We start from the raw sequence: 22,097 nt of genomic DNA on the forward strand, positions 1-22,097 counted from the left end.
AAAGGACGTATATACATATATATATATATATATATATATATATATATATGTTATATACTTTATGTGTGTATATGTACAATGCAGCAGTAGCGCTCTAACGTTCTAAGCAGCTAACCAGTAGTTCAATATGGCCGACGAGTGAACATCAGTGTTGAATTCGTTGATAGACTTAATTCGCTCAATTTATTATTATAATTACGTGATTTTAATTTTTATTACATCTTATATTTTAATTATAGAGTTAATAATGATATCATCAATAGTATCTCGTCTTGTCATGTGAGTATTACTTTTAAATAATTATCTAAAAAGCCCAACAATGCCCACGTAACAAAAGTGTCATTTAATTTTTATAAAACTCTTTACCATTTATTTATTATTTATTGTAGCTCCGCTATTTTTAATAATTCGCTACTTTATTATAAGTTTTATCAAACATCAAAAAAATTTACTATAAAAATTAATTTAGCAGATATTTAATAAATAAATTATTGCATTAAAAAGATGAAAAAAAAATGGACATTTAAAAATTTTAATAAATTAAAAATGCAATTTTTTAAAAATAATTTTTCGCAACAAATTTTTTTGTTAAATAAAATAAAAAAATTATCAAGGGACAGATAACTTTAATATCATAAATTTACTCCATTATTTTTCAAGTCTTTGTCAGTGTTGTGCAAGTGAATTTTTTTATTTCTAATAAATTTATTGTGATTAATATTTACAATAAATAATTTATAAAATAATTGGTAAAAAAGTGATAATAAAACCAGTCAGCTGGCAAATTTAATTTTTAAAAACCTACTCTGTTCTATTTTTAGAATTTTCCTTTGTCCTTTTAGCTATAACCCGAGAGACACCACAATAAAATACTATAGATAAAGCAGTAGATAATATACTTATTTATCGAATGAAAAATTAAATCCACAAGCACCCTGGATGACTGGATATTTTTTTTAAAATAAATCCATATATAAAATTTTGTCTAGACAGATTACGTTTACTTGAGTGAAAGTGCAATGAGTTCAAATGCGCATCGCTGATTATAAAATAACAACAATAACGATAATAATAGAGACTAGAAGTATTATTTTTTATTTTTTACACAACTTGCAATTATTGCGATAGTGAATGTTGGATATCGTTTTATTTTATATTCTTCTTTAGGTAAAGTCTTGAGTCTTGATCAAAAGAGTTGAGCTATTGCCACGATATTGAGCTTAAGCCTTGATTTAATTGCAAAATCAAAACATAAAGACGCTATTCATGTTTTAAATGTAATTTTAATGCGCAATGCGCTAAATCATAAATTATTTAATTACTAGTAATTCGTATATAATATTAAAGGGCCGACGTTTTTAATTTTTTTATTTTTTTCAATAATTAAATTAAAACAAAAAATATTTTTAAAAATTTCATTGAAAGTTTTTCAAATTTCTTACAAATGAAATTTTTTTACTTTTTGCAATAATTTTTTCAATAAAAAAAAGTTCTAAAAATTTTTCGATGTCGGCTAATTTAATTTATGACATTAAAGTTAGCTGTCACTCTTATAATTGTTTTATTTTTTTTATTAAATAAATTTGCTCCAAAAAATTAATTCTGAAAAATTTCATTTTTTAATTTTTTAATTTTCTAGATGTCAATTTTTTATTCTTATTTTTTTTTGCCATAATTTATTTGCCAAAAAAATTTTTTAAATGAATTATTATCTGTTAAATTGATTTTCATTTTAATTTTCATAATTCGACAAAAAAATATTTTTAAAAAATTTCACTGAGAGTTTTTCACGGTTTTTACAAATGAAAATTTTTTTCTAATTTTTTTATAACAATTTTTCAATAAAAAAAAGCTCTAAAAAATTTAAGATGTCTGCTAACTTAATTTTGATAATTCGTATAGATAATGTTTTAATTTATATTTGGAGTTGGATTATTTTAGATAGTTTTATTGCCTGGTATAGTAATTCTGTTTAATACGAGCTAGAGTCCGAATAGCTAAAAATAACAGGGCTAGTGCCGACCACTCGGAGTTCAAGTAGCGAATCATGTTGATGTATGTGTAATTGTAATTACACAAAGAAAATTAAGTTAGCCAACATTTAAAAATTTTCAGAGATTTTTTTTCTTGAAAAAATTATTACAAAAAAATAAAAATAAATTTTTATTTGTAAAAAAACTTGAAAAATTATAAATGCAATTTTCTAAAAATATTTTTTAGTTCTAATTTAATAAGAAAAAAAAATTGAAAGCGTCGGCTAACTTCAGTATTATAATTATACATGTTAAATAAAATGAGAATATGTTGTGGTGTATAATCATTGAGAAGAAGGTGAATGTTTGGCTTACGTTTTTCGAAAGTTACCAAAAATGGATTGAGTACTTGATGGCTGTTACTTATAAGGTGATGACCAGGTTTTAACTTTTTTTTTATTAATAATAAAAATACAGATAAAATTATATTTAAATATTAAAAAATAATAATATTGTTATTTTTATTAATAATAAAAAAAAATTTATTTTTTTTAAAAACACAAGTGTTTATAAACAAAATAAGACGGAAGTATATTAAACAATGAGCTGGTTAATAACACGTTATGTATTTTTACATATTTATTGTAATTTTAATCAGTAGATAAGTGACTGGGTATATTATCGTCAGCTGATCGTACGTCACATGCGTACAGCTGAGTTGTGGATTGAATTAAAGTTGGTACGGGTTGCTGCACTCATTTAAAGCTTCTTTCTTCATGTGTTTGTTATCTATCTCGCTCTTTCTTATCTCCGAGTCGGTAATCCAACTCCAACTCTTTGACTTGCGTTTTTCTTGACCCAGCCTTGGCCGGGCTCTGTTATGTGACTCACATATACGTTAAAATGGAATTAAATACAGTAACAGCGAATAGAGCGTATAGATTGACGAGCGCCGGGAGCCAGAAGTAGAACGTAAAACAAAACCGAGGCAACTCAATAGTATTTGCTCGATTTTTAACGTTATTTACTCTTTATTTCAATCATTACTCATCACTAATTACTCATCCGAATGTTAATTTTAAATGTAAATGATACTTGATATTTTTATCAATGGATTTACGGTAAATGATGAATAATTTAGTTGAATTTTTAAACTAATCTATATTATTAAGAGAATAAGAAAAATTTTGTTTCTAGGATAGTCATATGATAAAATCGGTTTTTTTGGTAAAGCTTGGTGTCATTGCAATGTTCTTGACTTGAATTTCAAGGTTTTCTATCATTTTCACTGATAGTCAATTTATTATGATAAGTACTTAGGCTGAATTCGAAAATGCTCTATCTATAGATACATAATTAAGAAATGACCTTGTATTTTGTGAACTATGGACATTATTAAAGATATAAGCTCATTCCGATGTTACACTCATCGAGACCTTTCATTTGAGTACCCACATCAATTTTTATATATTTTATATATTTATATATATTATATATATGTATATATGAAAAATATATCAAAATGCATGTAGGTACTCAAATGAAAGCTCTTGATAAGTGTAATATCAGGATGAGCTTATATTTTAAAAAATGTCAATAGTTAGGAATAAATTTGTATCTTGTGAACTATTAACATTTTTAAAGATATAAGCTCATCTCAACATTACACTCATTGAGACCTTTCATTTAAGTACCCACATCATTTTTCATATATTTATATATATTATATATATAAATATATGAAAAATATATCAAAAAGGCATGTAGGTACTCAAATGAAAGCTTTTGATGAGTGTAACCTCAGGATGAGCTTATATTTTTAACAACGTCAATATTCAAGAAAGCACAGAGCAATTTAACAAAAGTCATTATTTAATAATGCAAAATTTTATTTATTTGTAGTTAACTGCAAGGTTGCTAGTTTTTATTCTTGTATTTTTTGTTATTCAGGATATTTTATATTATCGTGAATAAGAGCAAGATGATTTTACCGTTCATTCCCAGTTTCGAAGAGCTCCTGAGCTGTACTAGTAATGACACGAATAAGTTGGTGCATTTCTGTTCACTTGTTGGATCGATGCCCGGCTGGCAACAAGGGTAAAAACTGAACGAGAAACAGAGTTGTCTTATATTGTATTATCCACCCCTTGTCATTCTTTCAAGGAGCTATACTATTTTACTTTTTCTCTCTATTTGATACTCATTTTTAATGTGTCTGTAATGGAGCGCTTACAATCTTTTGAATAAATGTCAAATATCGTTTTAAATACTCAGCCGATCATTATCTAGTGATTAAAATTTTTCAATCCATTAGAACGTTGATTTTCATGGGAAAAAAAAAAAAAAAAAAAAAAAATTGATTTTAAGAATATCCATGAATTGGCTAAAAATATAATCAAAAACATTTTAAAAAATATTACTTTCTATTTTCAGAATTAAAAAAAAAAAAAAAGAAAAAAATCTTAGTGAATTATTTTAGTGTCAAGAAATTTAGTGAAAATTATTTTGTTTATTTATTATTTAAGTATGTCGTAAAAATTATCTCAATTTTTAATAAATAAAATTTGGAGCTTAAAGCTTCAAATTAATTGAAAAATAAACAATACACATGTTTTTAATTTAAAAACTTAATATTTGAAACATTTTTAGTATTAATATTATTCAATTTATCAATTTAAATATTCAAATACAAAATGAATTGATTACATAATAAATCAAAATTTTAAATAGATTTTTTTAGTGTCAGTCTTTAATGATAGATCTTAAATAATAAAAAAGATAAAAATTAAAATAAAGCAAAAGTGATAATTAAAGATTTATTTTAAGCTGATTTGTATCAATTTCATCGTAATCTGTACAGTAGAGACCAATTAACGCTCATCTATAAATACCTAAAAATCAATAATTAATACGATCATCATTCGAATCCGATAACCATTTTGATATACGTATATAATTAAACGTACATGCACTTGTATATTAAACAATATTTTAAAACGACACTGAATTCTTTGCAATAAATCGATACTTACAATGAGTATCATTTCCTGGCAGTTATAAATATATGTATCTATATAAATTAAAATATTTTTGTAAGTTAAATTTTGTTTTCAAATGTATAAACTGACACTTTGATAGTTTTATATAAGTCCGTTATTGACTTTATAATTTTGAATGTTGAATAATAATTGCGTTAAATTATTGGGTGAATTAAACAAACTTCAAAATGTCACAGTGATGGTTTTATTAATTTTATTTTATTAATAATGCAAAATAATTTTTTTAAAAACTTTATTTATTTTTTTTTTTTTATTAAGAGTTTGAAAAGATTATAAATAAATAATCGTACATATGGTTAGTGTCTACTGTATATTAATTGAAAGATACAACAGTGTATTCAACCACCAAGTGGATAGCAATTACAAAAGTTATGAAGCAGAGTTTACTGTCAATGTTTTAAAAACGAAAATATATATAGTTCAATGACCTTAAGTCATACTCCATCGTGAGTAGGATTGTAAAAGTAAAGTAAAGTGTATTAAATGAAAAAGGATGGAATAGAAGAGAGGACAGGTTACGAGAGATCTCGACATGAATGAGGAAAGTCACGACATCCTTCTAAACATCAATGATAAATCACGCGATGTTAAAAGCGAAGTTAAAACACAAATATATATATGTATTAACTTTTGCGCTCTCGATAACCCCAATTTCATTATATTATTATTCATTCAACATTACTTTTAACTTTTCTTTGTTCTTCGTTCAAGTAATTTATATTTATATTTTTTGACCAAGTGAAATGTGAAATGGTAAACTGATGAAAAATGCATTTAGCTTTGCTTGTACCAGTGCAAAGATCAACAGAGCAGAATTATATATTTAACAACGTATGCGTGCGGTGACCCCCGACAAGAGTGATGACCCTCTTCATGCATCGATTAAATAAGAAAGAGAAAGAAAAGAATAATTTTTATACGTGCGTTGAAAAAAAAATTTACTTGAATTGAGTAAATGATTCTTAAGAAATTAATCTATATTATTAAGAGAATAAGCAAAATTTTTTGGCAAGTGTATTTATATGATAAAATGGGTTTTTATGGGTGATTTGCTCTATCTTTAGATCCATAATTAAGAAATGACCTTTTATCTTGTGATCTATTGATATTTTTAAAGATATAAGCTCATCCCGATGTTACACTCATCAAGAGCTTTCATTTGAGTACCCACATCAATTTTTCATATATTTTATATATATATATATATATATATATATATATATATATATATATATATATATATATATATATATATATATATATATATATATATATATATATATCATATATATGTATATATGAAAAATATATCAAAAAGGTATGTGGGTACTCAAATGAAAGCTCTTGATGAGTATAACATCGAAATGAGTTTATATTTAAAAAAATATCAATAATTAAGAAATGACATTGTATTTTGTCAACAAATGATATTTTTAAAGATATAAGCTCATTTCTACATTACATTCATCGAGACCTTTCATTTAAGTACCCACATCAATTTTTCATATATTTATATATATTATATATATGTATATATGAAAAATATATCAAAAATGCATGTGGGTACTCAAATGAAAGCTCTTGATGAGTGTAACATAGGGATAAGTTTATATCTTTAAAAACGTCAATAGTTAAAAAACTACAGTGCAATTTAACAAAAGTGACCGTAAGGTTACTAAATTTTTTCTTAATTTGAGTAAAAAAATTTTTAAACTGAAAAATTTTTCTTAATACAAGATTTTTTATCTTGATTGAAGTTATTTTTTTTTCAGTGAGTGTTTTATCAGAAAACTTTTTCATATTTTTGTTTAATCTTTATTTTATAAAAAAAAAAGTTAAAACAAAATTCTAAAGTTATAATTTTTATAAAAAAAAAATTCTAACAAGTACCAGTCCCAGAATACTTATAATTTTTTTGGATTAAAAATTAAATGAGGATTTTCCACCGAGTCATGCGTAAAATTCAGTGAAATAACTCTCGCGTTTGAGAATCCAATGACCTCTTTTCTTCGACTCCCCATTACCAGCAAACTAAAAAGGAAAAAGGATTAACTCTGAAAATAACCTTAACTCGTATCGTTATATCCACAAAATTTTCATCATCTTTGTTCTCTTTCTCTAAAAAACTAAAATTATAAAAATAATAAATTCCAAAGAAGAGTTTTTCTTTGATTTATTATTTTTATTTGAAGAAAAAACATTATTTGTTAATTTTTTTACTCTAGCTCACCCACGTTGAAAACCGTGACGCGGTTGTCCGTTTTTCTTTCAAAAGTATCTATATCTATATTAAAAAAAAATCATATATATATATATATATATACAGCATCATCATCTACTACCATTAAACATATCGTGAGTTTAAATATAAATTGAACGTTAAGAGTGAGCCAACCTTTAGTCTTGGCATTGCGACGCAGCGTGAAACACATCCAGTGTATTTTCACTCACATCTTGCATTAAATCTCTTCAAGTGGTCCATTACCTTCGTTACATTACACTTACTTACAATTAAAAATATTCGGGAAGACTATAGTTGTTAAAAAAAATTTAATGTCTGCTCCAGTTCGTCAAGAAATTCGGATAACTATTTTCCTGCACGATGGCATCGTAGTTATTCACATTTGATTTATTTTCTAGTGCAATAATTGTGCGAATAGAATTTAGAAATCCTCGATTGACATAAAAAAACGTTCACAATTTATCATTTCATTATAATGGAGGAATAAGAGTCAATCGAGCATGAAAAATTGACAGAATTGTGAAAAGCATTAAGGAATTATCAAGAGAAAGTGAAATTAAATAAAATATTTAATTGTTTATCATTAAAGTGAAACAACTTTAAAATTCTGAAGCTTTAATTTTCATTAAATTAAATTTATAAAGCCTGAATTTAAGATGACGTGTTTCACACCACCCAATCGTCGTAATGTTCCAGTTATCGTGCCGATTGCTGAACGGTACTCTAGGAATTTTCATGCTCCAGTATTCAAACGGGTTACTGTCGTCAATACTCTATCAATAAGACATCTTCCAACGCCTATAAAAATAATAAAACAATAATATTAATAAATTAAAATTATTATTTAATATAATAATGTATTAATTTAATAAATTTAATGTAAATATAAATTTTTAAAATAATTTAACACTTGAATTTACTTTCCCGTATTTATATTAATATTTATTTACTATCTGTCCTTAACGCTCGAACGAACGATTACACAATAAAGAATAATGACTGTTAGACATTGTAACGTAATGATAATGACTTTTGTTAATTGCCTGTGATCTCTTTTGGATCTATTACAGTTTTAGTTTAATTATATACGGATAAAAATTAATAATATTGTATTGTTGACATTTCACATCTGATTGAAGTGTCATTCACTTCAATTTATTGGAGTCTTTCCAATTTATACATCACTATATTTATTAACTTTATTATTTGTGTACTTTATATTTATAATAAACTGTGTTACATTCAGTATAAATTTATTTTATAAATAATAGATAAATCATTTTGAATAAAGTCTTATTAAATTATCAATCTGATAATTTTTAGATTTTTTTTACCCGAAAATTATTGTAAATAAAAAATTTTTAAAACACCTGTAGAAATAAAAAAAAAAAACTAAGTGCAATTTTTTAATAAGACTGTCGTGACTTATGAACCGTAAATAAATAAAATTTTGCTTTCTTAAATAATAACTTTTGTTAAATTGCACTGTACATTTTTAAATATTCACGTTTTTAAAAATATAAACTCATTCCGATGTTACACTCATCAAGAGCTTTCATTTGAGTACCCACATGCATTTTGATATATTTTTCATATATACATATATATAATATATATAAATATATGAAAAATTGATGTAGGTACTCAAATGAAAGGTCTTGATGAGTGTAACATCAGGATGAGCTTGTATCGTAAAAAATGTCAATAGATCACAAGATACGAGAATAATAAAACTTTCGGAAAATATTTTATAGTTACTTTTACAAAATTTTTTAAAAAACTTTGTTTTAAAAAATTGTGAAACATAAATAATAATAATAATTAAAAATTGATAATAATTACCTGCAATTGTTACAATTATCTATATACAATTATTCATTTGTCTGAATATTAAAAAAAAAATTACAATAATGACTTTTGTTCATGACATACGTCTGCAGATAAAATTGCGTAATGTAACACCCGACATTGACAATAATCATCAAATTACCTGTAACTCTAATGTATAACCTACATGTACATTTATATTTAAAATAAATGTATGAACATCCCAGTTAATGTCTCTCAGTCTTAGAGTTTTGTTAGCTGCGTAGTTCTCACTTGAAAAAATTTTAATTATTTTTATCTTAAAATAGAGTAACAAATAAAAAATTTTTCCTTTTTTCTTCTGAAAACTAAAAAGTAATAAAAATTAAAAAAAAATAATAAAAGCAGTGTGTTTGATCCATTAAATTACAGTATATATATATATATATATATATATATATATATATATATATATATATATATATATATATATATATATATATATATATATATATATATATATATATATATATATATATATATATATATATATATTTTAAATAGTGAGTGAGGGAGCGGCATTTGTGTATACATAAGTACCCCGGAAGGGGTCATTGCTGCTAAAATAGCACGTGCAGTAGGTTTAGTTTCTTGATGACTCTGCCAGCAAGACTAGTTGTGAACTGGAAGCAACCGTGACTGGGACAAAGCAAAATCTTTAAAAGCCAAAAGTAGTACCACGCCAACTAAAGCGAAAGTAAAAGCCAAATATTCAAACTTTAACATACCGCAAAGACATTTTAAACATTGTAATTAAATGATTAATAACAAAATTATAAATAACTATAGCCTATAAAAGACAAGCGACAGTCATTATATATTTTGTCTATAAAATATATTAAATTGAGGCTATATTATTGAGAAGTGATATTTGAAAAGATAACCATAAAAATGGGAAATGAAAAAAGAATAACCAAGACAACTTACACATCAACCAGTGCTAAAAACGATTGTAGATCAATTATTGACGTTAGTGAAGTCGATCATTTTGACTACGATAATTCAGAAATAGATAATTCATCGTCTGTTAATTCTTTATCTCCAAACACCATGCAAACAAGTATAACGCGCTTAATCGCGAGTAAATCAATTGCATTGGCACGATACTCCATTGAAAATTTGTCAATTAAATTGACACTCGGCAATTTGGGCTTTTTGATTATTATCATGGTCATTTTTGTGCCTAAAACTATTACATATTTTCTCATCTATCCGATTTTTAGATTACTCTTCGGCACGCTTTATCCAGCTTATGCTTCTTACAAAGCGGTGAGAACGAAGAACGTTAAAGAATATGTAAGTATTTTTTTTTTTATTTATTTTTATTTTACTATTTATTTATTTTTTATTTACAGGTAAAATGGATGATGTACTGGATTGTTTTTGCCTTGTTCACGTGCGCTGAAACATTTACTGATGTGTTCTTCAGTTTTTGGTAAAATATTTTTTTATTTAAATTAATCATCTAATTTTTTTCATAATATTAAAGTTAGCCAACGTTTTTAATTTTTTCTCAATAATTAAATTAAATTAAAAAAATTGCACTTACAGTTTTTCAATTTTTTTACACGTGCAATTTTTTTTTATTTTTTAAAATTATTTTTTCAATAAAAAAAAATTTTATAAATTTTTAAATGTCGGCTAACTTAATTTTTTTTATTTTTTTTATTTTTCCTAAATAATCATTTAATTTCATTAATTTTAAAAACGACGCATCAATTTTTTTTATTCACACGCAAAAACACGTGGTTAAGGACACGTGGTTTAGGAGTAGAATTTACTACACGTGTTAATCACCCTAAAATAAACTATAGTAAATATATACTTTATTCTACAGTAAATGGTACTCCAAATGTAGTTACCCTTATCCGCATTTTTTTTCCATGGATTTAATTGTTTATTTACTACTTTAAACTAAAAAAAAATTGTCAGCTACTATTTTCAGGATTATAATTTTTAATGACAATATTAATGAAATACTAATGAGTAAGACAGAGTGTGAGTAAAAAAGGAGAAAGATGATAATAATAATAATAAGAGTTACTAATCTGATAACTAGTGTAAATTTACTCAGGAGGCTAATACTCCATTATTGAATTAGATATTGATTCAAGTATCATTTATTCATTCATATATTTTTGTATGTACTTAGTAGATTACAGAGAGTTAAGGTTGATTTATTGTCGTTTAAATAATTTAATTGTTTGTTTTAAAATAGTTTTTTTTTTTTTTTTTAAATAATAAAAAAAATGAGTAGTATTTACCGAAAATTAATTAGAAAAAAAATTAACATAAAAATTTTTTTTTAATTTCTACTTGCAGATTTTTTTTCAAAATTGTTTTTATCAAAAAAAAAATTTATTTTTATTAAAAATTTTCAAAATAATTTTTCATTTTTAATTAACTTAAAAAAAAAACTAATTAAATTTTTTTATTTAAAATTTCGTCGGTTCTAAATATTAAAAAGTAAACTTGACAATTTGATGTATTGTTTAAATAATTTAATTATTTTTTTTTTTTTTTTATAAAAAAAATGAGTAGTATTTACAAAAAAATAAATTAGAGAAAAAAATTAATATTTAAAGTTTTTTTAAATTTCTACTTGTAGATTTTTTTTCAAATTTTTTTTTATAAAAAAAAAAAGTATTTATTTTTATTGAAAATTTTCATTTTTAATTAACTTAAAAAAAAAAACTAATTAATTTTTTTTATTAAAAATTTCATCAATTCTAAATATCAAAAATTAAACTTGACAACTTGATGTACAAAACTAGGCCATGACCCGAAAAACAAAAATTGAAACACGCGTATATTCTTTAAGCTGTGGATTAAAAAAAAATCATTGAAGAATATTTTCTATTTGAATAGGTTCCCGTTCTACTACGAGATCAAAATAATTCTGGTGATCTGGTTATTGAGTCCCGCAACCAAGGGTTCGAGTATCCTCTATCGGCGTTTCGTGCATCCCGCACTCATACGCCGTGAAGCTGAGATCGATGACGCTTTGGCACGTGCCACCGAACAAGGCTACACAGCGGTGCTTCATCTTGGTACTAAGGGTGTCAATTACGCCACCACAGTACTCATGCAAACGGCAATTAAAGTGAGTTAAAATATTTCTTCTTTGATTTTAAACATAAGCAATTTTTCCCCCAACTAAAAAAAAGTATAAATTAATTTTATTTTTATTTTTTGAGTAATTAATTAAATAAATTAGAATGCACTTACGCTTTTATTTATCCATCTAACAATTTTAATTTTTTTAAAAATTTTATTTCATATTTTTTTTTTTTTTTTATCCATCGCTAAAAACTTCATGATCACGCACTAATCATCTGGTAAAACAATAATAAAAAAAAAAAAATAAAAATCCAATGATTAATCAACATCAATTAACATCATCAACGATTGCTTTAAAATTAAAAAAACAATTACAAAAATTAAAAAAATCAAGAACTTCCCAAGTGCCATTCCGAGTTCTGTTCATCAAGACGAACCTAACGATCAAACCGACTCGCCGATTTCTAGCTTAACCAGCAACAAATCACCAATGAAGGAGAAGGACAGCCGGAAAAACAGCTTGGATAATTCATTGTCACCCCAGAGGTCAAGTCCGCATCATCACCACAAACATCATCAAAAGCAGTCGCATCACCAGGGAAATTTAAATGCGGCTGTTGATTTTGAATCACAAACACCGGATATTAAAGTTGAAGTTATTAGCGATGACGAGAGCAGTTTATCAAACTTTGTCATTGATGAAACGTCATCTTCGGTTGATGAGTTTAAGATACCAGCTGTAAAATCACCAAAAAAATTACGCAGGACAACTAGACGTAAAAAAAATTCATCCAATCAAACAAATACGAGCTCGCTACGTAAATATGATGAATACAGTGACGACGCAGATTTGTAGTTGCTAAATTTTTTTTTTTTATTTATATAAATAAAATATGAGATCTCTATAAAATTTTTATTCGTAGCAATTAAAATATTTTTTTTTTTTTATTAAAAAAATATTTTTATTCAAACTGTTGATTTTAAAAAAATAACTGAGGATTTTTTTTTTGGAAAAAATTAATTCTCTTTAAAATACTTTCATGCTTTTAATTTTAAATTAAAGTTCGTAAAAACTTTTGAGTAAAATTGCAAAGTATTGGAATTTTTTTAAAGAAAATTTATTACAAATAATATTTGAAAGTTTTAATATTTAAAATAAATAGTTTTGGTATAAAATGTAAAATTTAAATAAATATTGCTACGTTAATTTAGTTTTATTGGATAAAATTTTTTTTAATTGTAATTTCAAAAAAATTAAGAGTTTTTTTTTACTCAGGGCTTATGTAAAAGAAACATTTAGATAATTAATTAAAATTGTGTGTTATTTTTCAACAATATAATCACCCACCACGATTGCCTTAATTGTTGAACGTATCAATCATGTGCTTTAATGCAATTTGCCGAGTAGCAAATAATTTAATTAGCAACAATCATTTTTATATTGATAAACAAAATTACGCCATAAATCATACTGATAAGCAAGATTAATTATTAAGTTGCTAATTAATAGTTAATATTATTATAGAAAATTGATAAAAGATCCTTCGAAAAATTCTATAAATCATTGTGAGTGTATAATAAGACTGAAAAAAAATTAAAAAAAAAAAAAAAAAAAATTGTAATTCTTTTTTTATGTTTCAATTTAGTGACTGTCTTAGATAATTAAGTCATGTCTTAATTTAAATATTTATAGCTGATAGTTTATAAATAATTACATTTAATATTAATGAATTTGTAACAAAATTGTGTAACGTATCATAAGCCAACGGATAGAAATACCACGTTTTATAATAACTCAATGTGATAAATACATATATATATATATATATATATATATATATATATATATATATATATATATATATATATATATATATATAAAAAAAAAGGAAATTGACTTTTTTTTACATTAAAATTTAACAAGCAATAAATTTTTGGTAATTATTTAGAAATTTTTTGGTAATTATTTAATTATTCATAAAAATATCAAGAAAGAAAAAAATAAAGATTTCGATAGCTTTTTTGCCTTCAAAAGTTGGAAAAAATTTTGGCTCTTATGTTTTTGGATAAAATATGTATTTTATTTTTTTTTATATATTTTTTTATGTATTTAAAGTATACAAAAAAAAACGAACAATTTAAAAAAAAGAAGTTGAATATCACAATTTTCTAAAAAATTTATAAATTTTTTTGAAAATTTATAAAACTTGTTAAAATTGAGAAAATCAATTTTTTTTTTAATTGTTCATTTTTTTATGGATTTTTCAAAAAAAAAAAAATATATAAATAAAATCAAACAGAAATTTTTCAAAAAAATGAAAATTAAAATAGTTGATTTCACTTGTAAATATTTACCAAACTTTTTTTTAATTAATTTAAAGAACTGGTAATTATTTACAAGTGGAGTCAAACCCATTTTTGACCATATCAAGGTAAAAAATGAACATTTAAAAATTTTTTTTATTTTGTTAGTTTGTACAGCGGATTTATGGTGGTCATATCGAAAATATCAAAAAATTAATATTTTTATAGCTTTTGTGCCATCAAAAGTTGGAAAAAATTTTGGCTCATGTTTTTGGATAAAATTTTTATTTTATTTTTTTTTTTTATGTTTTTGGTATATATTTATTTTAAATTACATAAAAAAACGAACAATTTAAAAAAAAAAATTGAATATCTCAATTTTCAAAAAAAATTATAAATTTTTTTTTTAATTTGTAAAATTTGTTAAAATTGTGGTAGTAAAACTTTTTTTTTAATTGTTTATTTTTTTTATGTATTTAAAAAAAAATATCAAAATTTTATAAAAAAAAAAAAAAACGAATTAAAAAAAAAATTGAACATCACAATTTTCAAAAAAATTTATAAATCTTTTTGAAAACTTGTAAAATTGTGGTAGTCAACTTTTTTTTTTTTAATTCATTTTTTTACATATTTTTCAAAAAAAAATATATATCAAGATTTTCAAAAAAATGAAAATTAAAATAGTAGACCCCACATGTAATTAACAACCAAATTTTTACCTCTTAATAAAAATTAGATAATTTTTTTATAAACAAAAATTATCAGAAAAAAAAAAATTTCAATTTCCTTCAATGATAATCAATAAGAATAATTAATCAACATAATCATTAGTATAATGTTTTTTTTGTTACCTCTATTTACATATTATATTTGTTTTTTTTTTTTTTTTTTGTGAATAACATACAAGAGAAAAGTGACAGAGGATTGTTACTAAATAATAAGCAATTTTTTTTATATATATATTAAACTGAATCCAAAGATCCTCGTATCATAATTTTCTTATAATCTATCAATAAATAAATAAATTTTTTAACATTACAAGACTGTTTTACTTAATCATCATGCTTTAAGCTATTTTAATTTATCATAATAAATAAATATTATAATTTTAATACAATATTAATAATAAATTTACGGCTAAAATATTAAGCACTAATTAAATTAAAATTAATGAAGAAACAGCTTTAGACGACGCTGGATATATGATAACGAAGCAAATATAATGATCTCAGTGGTTGCATAACAGTAGTGATGATTAATGATTATATTAATAGAAAATTAAAATAATGGACTTTAGATAAAATTAAACCTTAAAATAATTTACCGAAAATTATCATGGTGATGGCTGATAATTTATTAATATTTTCATTTATTTTTGGTAAGAATCATACTTTTTTTTTTTAATATAATTTTATTTGCAAAATTGTTGCTTTTTTTTTTTTATTATTTTTTTATTTTGTAAAAAAGAACAAAATTATTTATACCACATAAATTCTCTCTTGCATTCTTGCAATTTACAGGGTGGAGGTGGGTTAGTGCAGCAGCTAAAAAAGAGCTACAGTCTGAGTGACCTGACAAGCGAGAAAGAGGATGAAAATAGAAATACATCAATGATGCACGACGAGACAGATATGATAGGTATAATTAAATCTTTACATTACATAAATAATTTAATAATTTCTAATTAATATTACTAGAAAATCGAGCACGCTTTTGCCAGCGTGTTTATTATCGATAATTTAATTAATCAATATTTTAACGAATTTTGTTCATTAATATTGAACCGTTGCCAAAGTGGTTACCATAGGAACAAAAAGCGACAATAATAAATGATCGCATAAGCTTTTTAATTGAAGATTTTATATATATGATATTTTTCATATTTGTAAAATATATAAAAAAATTCGTGTGGGTATTCAAATGAAAAATCTCAATGAGCGTAACATCAGGTTGAGCTTATATTGTTAAAAATATCATTAGTAGACAAAATACAACGTCATTTCTTTATTATTGATATTTTTAAAGATATAAGCTCATCCTGATGTTACTCGCATCAAGACCTTTCATTTGAGTACCCACATCAATTTTTCATATATTTTTCATACATATATATATATATATATATATATATATATATATATATATATATATATATATATATATATATATATATATATATGTGTATATATATGAAAAGTATATAAAAAAGGCATGTGGGTACTCAAATGAGAGCTCTTGATGAGTGTAACATCAGGATGAGCTTAAAACGTTAAAAATATCATTAGTAGACAAAATAAAACGCAATTTCTTTATTATTAACATTTTTTAAGATATAAACTAATAAATAAAAAAACTATTAAATTAAATCATTAAAATAATAGCAGAACCTCGTCGAAGAGAAAATCCAGGACGCAGAGGATACAGCCCACGTAGAACACAATCAAGCTGTAATCGCGTAGATATGTTTTTTTCTGAAGTTGACGTTGATGTAAGACAACCTAGGCCTAGAGAACCCATAAGTAGTTTAAAGTATGTATACTCTTCTTTTTATTTTTTTTTTTTTTTTTTTTTTAACATAGAAAATTAATTATTTATCTCTTGCAGTAATATACGGTCATCAGACGACATATCCAGCGGTTACAGTAGTGGAGAAGCTGTTCAAAATCACCGCATGACGCCACACACGGAAACGCTTTTAAGGACATCGAGTGTTGGAGCAAGAACGAGGTCTTCAAAGCCTCGATCTACTGCTAAAAAATTACCCGAGGTTCGTAATCAATTAAACCCACGCCCAAGTATTATAAAAATACAAAATTACAAATTTTTATAAAAAACTCATACTGTAAAAAAATTAATTATTTATTATCCGGATGATTTTTTTTTTTTTTGAAAAAATCTATTTTATGGATTACTGGCCGATTAATGGTCAAATTTCTCGTATTCAAAGGATGAAGAAAACACGTGTGAGTTAGTGGATCCTCAATTACCAGCTTTGTCTGTAATTACCGCTCACCAAAGTCTACAACTTATGTTGTATTTGTCACAAATGCACGGTAATGCACCGCTAAATTATCCGGGGCTTGATGAAATTTTAAGGAACTCTGGTGATTTATTTTTAAAAAATTTCTCTGGATCAATACAAGACAACGTTAATCCTAATGCTAATGATGATGCTAATGGACTTCAAATTAATGAGGTCGAGTGTGATTATAAAAAAACTGATAGAGAATTTAAGGAGCAAAGTATTGATTTTCAAACTGTTAAAGATATTGAAAAGCTTTCTGTCACTGAAGATTTTTGTAAAATTGATGATAAAAATCAAGAAGAAATAAAAAAAAATTCTAGTTCAGAAAATTCATCAAAATTTTGTTCAGTAGAATTTGAAAAATTAAATAATCTAGAAAAAAATTCTGAAGAAAATTTATCAAAATTAATTCCAACAAAATCTGCAGAAGTAATTAATTTACTTACTGAAGAAGAAATAAAAAAATTATCCAGTGGAGATTCAAAAGATCCGCCAAAATTAATAGAAAAAAATGACTTGATAAATTCTGAAGAACTGAAAAAAAATTCTTCCGTCAATTTTTTACAAAATAATTCATCAGGATTATCAATTCCAAAAGAACTAAAAAAATTATCAAGTTCACATGAAATTTTAAAATCAACTCCATTTACTGAAGAAAAATTGCCTGGTTCCTCGATTTCAAACGTGGACATAACAAAAATAACAGACGAAATATGCCAGGAAAAATTTAAAGAATTAAAAAGACTTTTAAACACAGCCCACGAATCGGTGACAAGTATTGTTCATCCTGCAGAAAATTTACCTCCAAAAGAAGAAATAGACAAACGCTTGGAAGTTAAAGGTAATTCAAAAAGCAGTCTGCGGTCATCACCAAGTGTGTCGCGAAGCAGTTCTGATTGCGATCGTGCTGGTAAATACAATAAAAAACCTGCACCGAGAGTCCCTTCCTCAAAAAGTCAATTAAATTCAGATAATGATCCAGCTGAAGAAGAAACGGATGTCGAACAAGCATTAAAAGCAACACTCGTTATTAAAACTGGTACAGTAAAGACCTTCACCAATGTTAATAACACAAAAAATGTATTTTTTACTCATCCTACTACTTCTCATCGTCATTCATCTCCATCTGTCTCTAAAAATAATAAAAAAAAGAAAAGTTTGTCGAGATTTTTAACAATTCCACGGAATTTATTTGGCAATAAGGACAAAGATACTAAAGATACTAAAGGAGTTAATTTGAGATCTGAATCTTCGAGATCACGTTCGCCCAGTGTTAGCTCACAGGATTATGCAGCTAATAATAGTAGCAATGATAATCAAGATAGTACGAATAATAATAATCCTGATGTCCGAGATATTTTATTTAAAACTGCGATTGGCGACCAGAGTATCACTTCTGATACCTACATTGATTTTCGTACTGACAGTCTTGACCAATGTGATCAAAATAAATTAATTAATGATCCAAATCATTTTGATAAAAAATAAATAAAGGTTTTTAAAAAAAATAATGAAGAGATTTCTTCAGTGGGAAAATTAATAATTATTTGGTTTGTTTGAGTCTTTGTTGAGAGTGAGAGTGAACCACAAACATATTATGTGTTGCATTAATTCATTATTTTTATTTCTCATTAATTAATTAATTCACTTAATTATGCTTGTTTTGATGTTAACACTGTGTATTTTAAGTGTGCAATAGACAAAGACGTTCCCATTGCAATCAAAGTAGAAAGTCTTTGATATTGAGAATAATTTGAGGAATTATTTATAAGTGGGGTTTACCATTTTAATTTTCATTTTTTTGATAAGGTAAAAGACCCAATTATTGACACTTGCAATTTTGTTTTAATAAATTCGTAAATACTAGAAACCTTGCGGCCACTGTGATTGCCGTGAATTGTAAACTATGAAGAAATAAAATTTTGCTTTCTTAAATAATGACTTTTGTTAAATTGCACTGTACTTTCTTAAATATTGACATTTTTTAAGATTTAAACTCATCCCGATGTTAGACTCATCAAGAGCTTTCATTTGAGTATCCACATGCATTTTTGATATATTTTTCATATAGACATATATATAATATATATAAATATATGAAATATATGAAAAATTGATGTGGGTACTCAAATGAAAGGTCTTGACGAGTGTAACATCAGAATGAGCTTATATCTTAAAAAATGTCAATAAATCACAAGATATAATGTAATTTCTTAATTATTGACATTTTTTAAGATTTAAACTCATTTCGATGTTATACTGATTAAGAGCTTTCATTTGAGTACCCACATGCATTTTTGATATATTTTTCATATATATATATATATATAAAATATATGAAAAATTGATGTGGGTACTCAAATGAAAGGTCTCGATGAGTGTAACATCGAGATGAGCTTATATCTTTAAAAATGTCAATAGTTCACGAGATACAATTGAAATATTAATTTTTCTAAATTTTCATTGAAAATATTACCCACCATAAAAATACAAAAAAATAAAAAAATGTTAATTTTTTACTTAGATATCCCCAAAAATAGGTTTGACCCCACTTGTAAATAATTACCATAATTTGTGTTGCTTATAATTTATAAAAAACAAGCAATTTTTTTTTTAATTAACTGACATAAATAATAATGGATTGTTTCTTTTTTTTTTAATTTTCCAGATAACAAGTTTTGCAACTTTACCACGAAGTAAAAAACCAACGAAGAAAAAGGTAGCATGAAATTTAATTGCTGCTGATCACATTAAAGAAGAAGACGGATTAATCGGATCTAAATAAAAGCTATTGCCTTTGCATCTAAAATTTCTATTACATCATCAATCATCATGATCATAATCATTAGTCATTAACAGATAGTATTATCATCCGGTAGGCAATGTGATTAGCAGCATTAAAAGATGAATTAATACGAGAGCCAAAACGCTTAATCAGCGTCTAGCTTAATAGTCTTTACTCGATTGATTATTTTTATTTCAATCGAATTTTTGCAAGGTAAAAGAAAAATAATTTTTTTTTTTTTTTTTATGGAAAGTATTTTGAAAAGTAGAAATTTTATTTGAATTTTTTAATATGAAAATTGATGATTGAATTTATTTTTACATAAATTTTATATTAAAGTTTGCTTTTAAAATTTTAATAGTTAATAAGTCTAATACTTATATAAATATTTTTCGGTTTAATAAATGGCGTTATTAATTGAAGAAAAAAAAGATTATGCAATGAAAATAAATTAAAAAAAAAAATAAACAATTAAAAGCCAAGGAATTTGTTTTTAGATTATAGAATGTTGTCATTATTTAATATATAAACATAACGATATGTTCTTCTGCTTTATAAAGTATTTTTATTATCCGTAAAATTGTAATGATTAAGATGAATATTTGTGATATCGATATATTAATAATTATTGAATTAAATTGAGATTAAAAAAATAAAACTATGACATTTGAATCTAGAAAAAAATTAGATAATCAGGCTCTAGTCATGTAATTATTAACAAACTTCGATTAGATAGACTGTATTGAATTTTTTTTTATAAGTAACATATTTATTATCAATAATTAATAATGAAGATACTCATATAGATGTGTTAAAATCGTGTTATTTTATAAACTAATTGCTGTACGTAAAGTGTATGCTCTCTTGTGCCTGTTGTGCAAAAAAAAATGAACTTTAAATCATTTTTACCCTTTTCAATGAATATTTATTAATAATAACGGCACAAAAACTGCATTATTATTAATTATTAATTATAATTATACTTTTAAGCTATGAATTAACAAATAGAAAATAATGTTGATGTGTGGCTAATTATTGTATTCTACGCACAACTAACATTTTTATCAAATAATTATTTAATAATAAAATAATTCATGTATATACATAACATATATATATATATATATATATATATATATATATATATATATATATATATATATATATATATATATATTATAATCATACATTAAAACGATTAATTAATTAATTTTTATTATTATTTTAAAAAAGTATTTTTAAAAAGCACATATTTTAGTTATTAACAAATGTTTTATTTAATTTTAGCTTTGTTGAAAAAAATTATAGCAAAAAAAATTTTTTTATTAAAAAAAAAAAAATATTATTAGTGGAAAATGATATATTTAAATAAATATCTCACGGTGCTGATTCGCCACTTTTTTTTTGTACTTTTACGGATTTGAATTAATTTTATTTTAATTATTAATAACAATAAACTAAATTTGATGAACTGATTGTATCAATTGTGACAAAACTTGTATTATCAACAAATGCGTGAATTGTTAATTAATAAAAAAATAAACTACTAAAAATTAAATTACAAATTTTTAATTAATTTAAAGGTCCCCCTTTTATCCTTTATTTCCCCAGTTTTAAAAAAAAATTTAATTAAAAAATTCCACGTGTGAAATTTAATAAAAATTGTAAGTGAAAATTTTTAGAAGCATTTTTTTATTATAATTAATTTGTTATTAAAATTTTTTTAAATTGACAGGAGAAAATTTTTGATTTTTTTTTAATTAATTAAATTACAAGTAAAAAA

The 22,097-nt window shown here is 24.2% G+C and overlaps 1 protein-coding gene across 4 annotated transcripts; it reads left to right on the forward strand.

The window, feature by feature from the left end:
* Nucleotides 1-104: 104 nt before the first annotated feature.
* LOC141528324 (uncharacterized) lies at nucleotides 105-21,409 on the forward strand. 4 transcript variants are annotated; one of them, XM_074244325.1, is made up of 9 exons: nucleotides 105-279; nucleotides 10,364-10,436; nucleotides 10,496-10,575; nucleotides 12,009-12,243; nucleotides 16,025-16,142; nucleotides 16,886-17,033; nucleotides 17,109-17,271; nucleotides 17,452-19,079; nucleotides 20,198-21,409. In XM_074244325.1, exons 1-8 carry the CDS (start codon nucleotides 248-250, stop codon nucleotides 19,015-19,017), a joined length of 2,415 nt encoding a protein of 804 aa, XP_074100426.1. In that variant the 5' UTR covers nucleotides 105-247; the 3' UTR covers nucleotides 19,018-19,079; nucleotides 20,198-21,409. The 4 variants fall into 4 exon arrangements, with proteins under 4 accessions (XP_074100426.1, XP_074100424.1, XP_074100427.1 ...); XM_074244323.1 differs by lacking the exon at nucleotides 105-279 and having other exon boundaries at nucleotides 9,645-10,436; XM_074244326.1 differs by lacking the exon at nucleotides 105-279 and having other exon boundaries at nucleotides 9,645-10,436; nucleotides 17,452-18,568.
* The last annotated feature ends 688 nt before the right edge of the window (nucleotides 21,410-22,097 follow it).

Source organism: Cotesia typhae, unplaced genomic scaffold, assembly GCF_013202065.1.
Source record: "Cotesia typhae breed Kobodo isofemale line unplaced genomic scaffold, CoteBio_Ctyphae contig_43, whole genome shotgun sequence".
In the NCBI taxonomy this organism is placed as follows: Eukaryota; Metazoa; Arthropoda; class Insecta; order Hymenoptera; family Braconidae; genus Cotesia; species Cotesia typhae.

What these genes read in the sequence shown, in the direction of transcription:
- LOC141528324 (XM_074244323.1), top strand. Translation starts at nt 10,032, where the DNA reads ATGGGAAATGAAAAAAGAATAACCAAGACAACTTACACATCAACCAGT. An exon ending in CGAAGAACGTTAAAGAATAT is followed by an intron (nt 10,437 to 10,495) that starts GTAAGTATTTTT and finishes TTTTATTTACAG; the next exon opens with GTAAAATGGATGATGTACTG. An exon ending in TCATGCAAACGGCAATTAAA is followed by an intron (nt 12,244 to 16,024) that starts GTGAGTTAAAAT and finishes TGCAATTTACAG; the next exon opens with GGTGGAGGTGGGTTAGTGCA.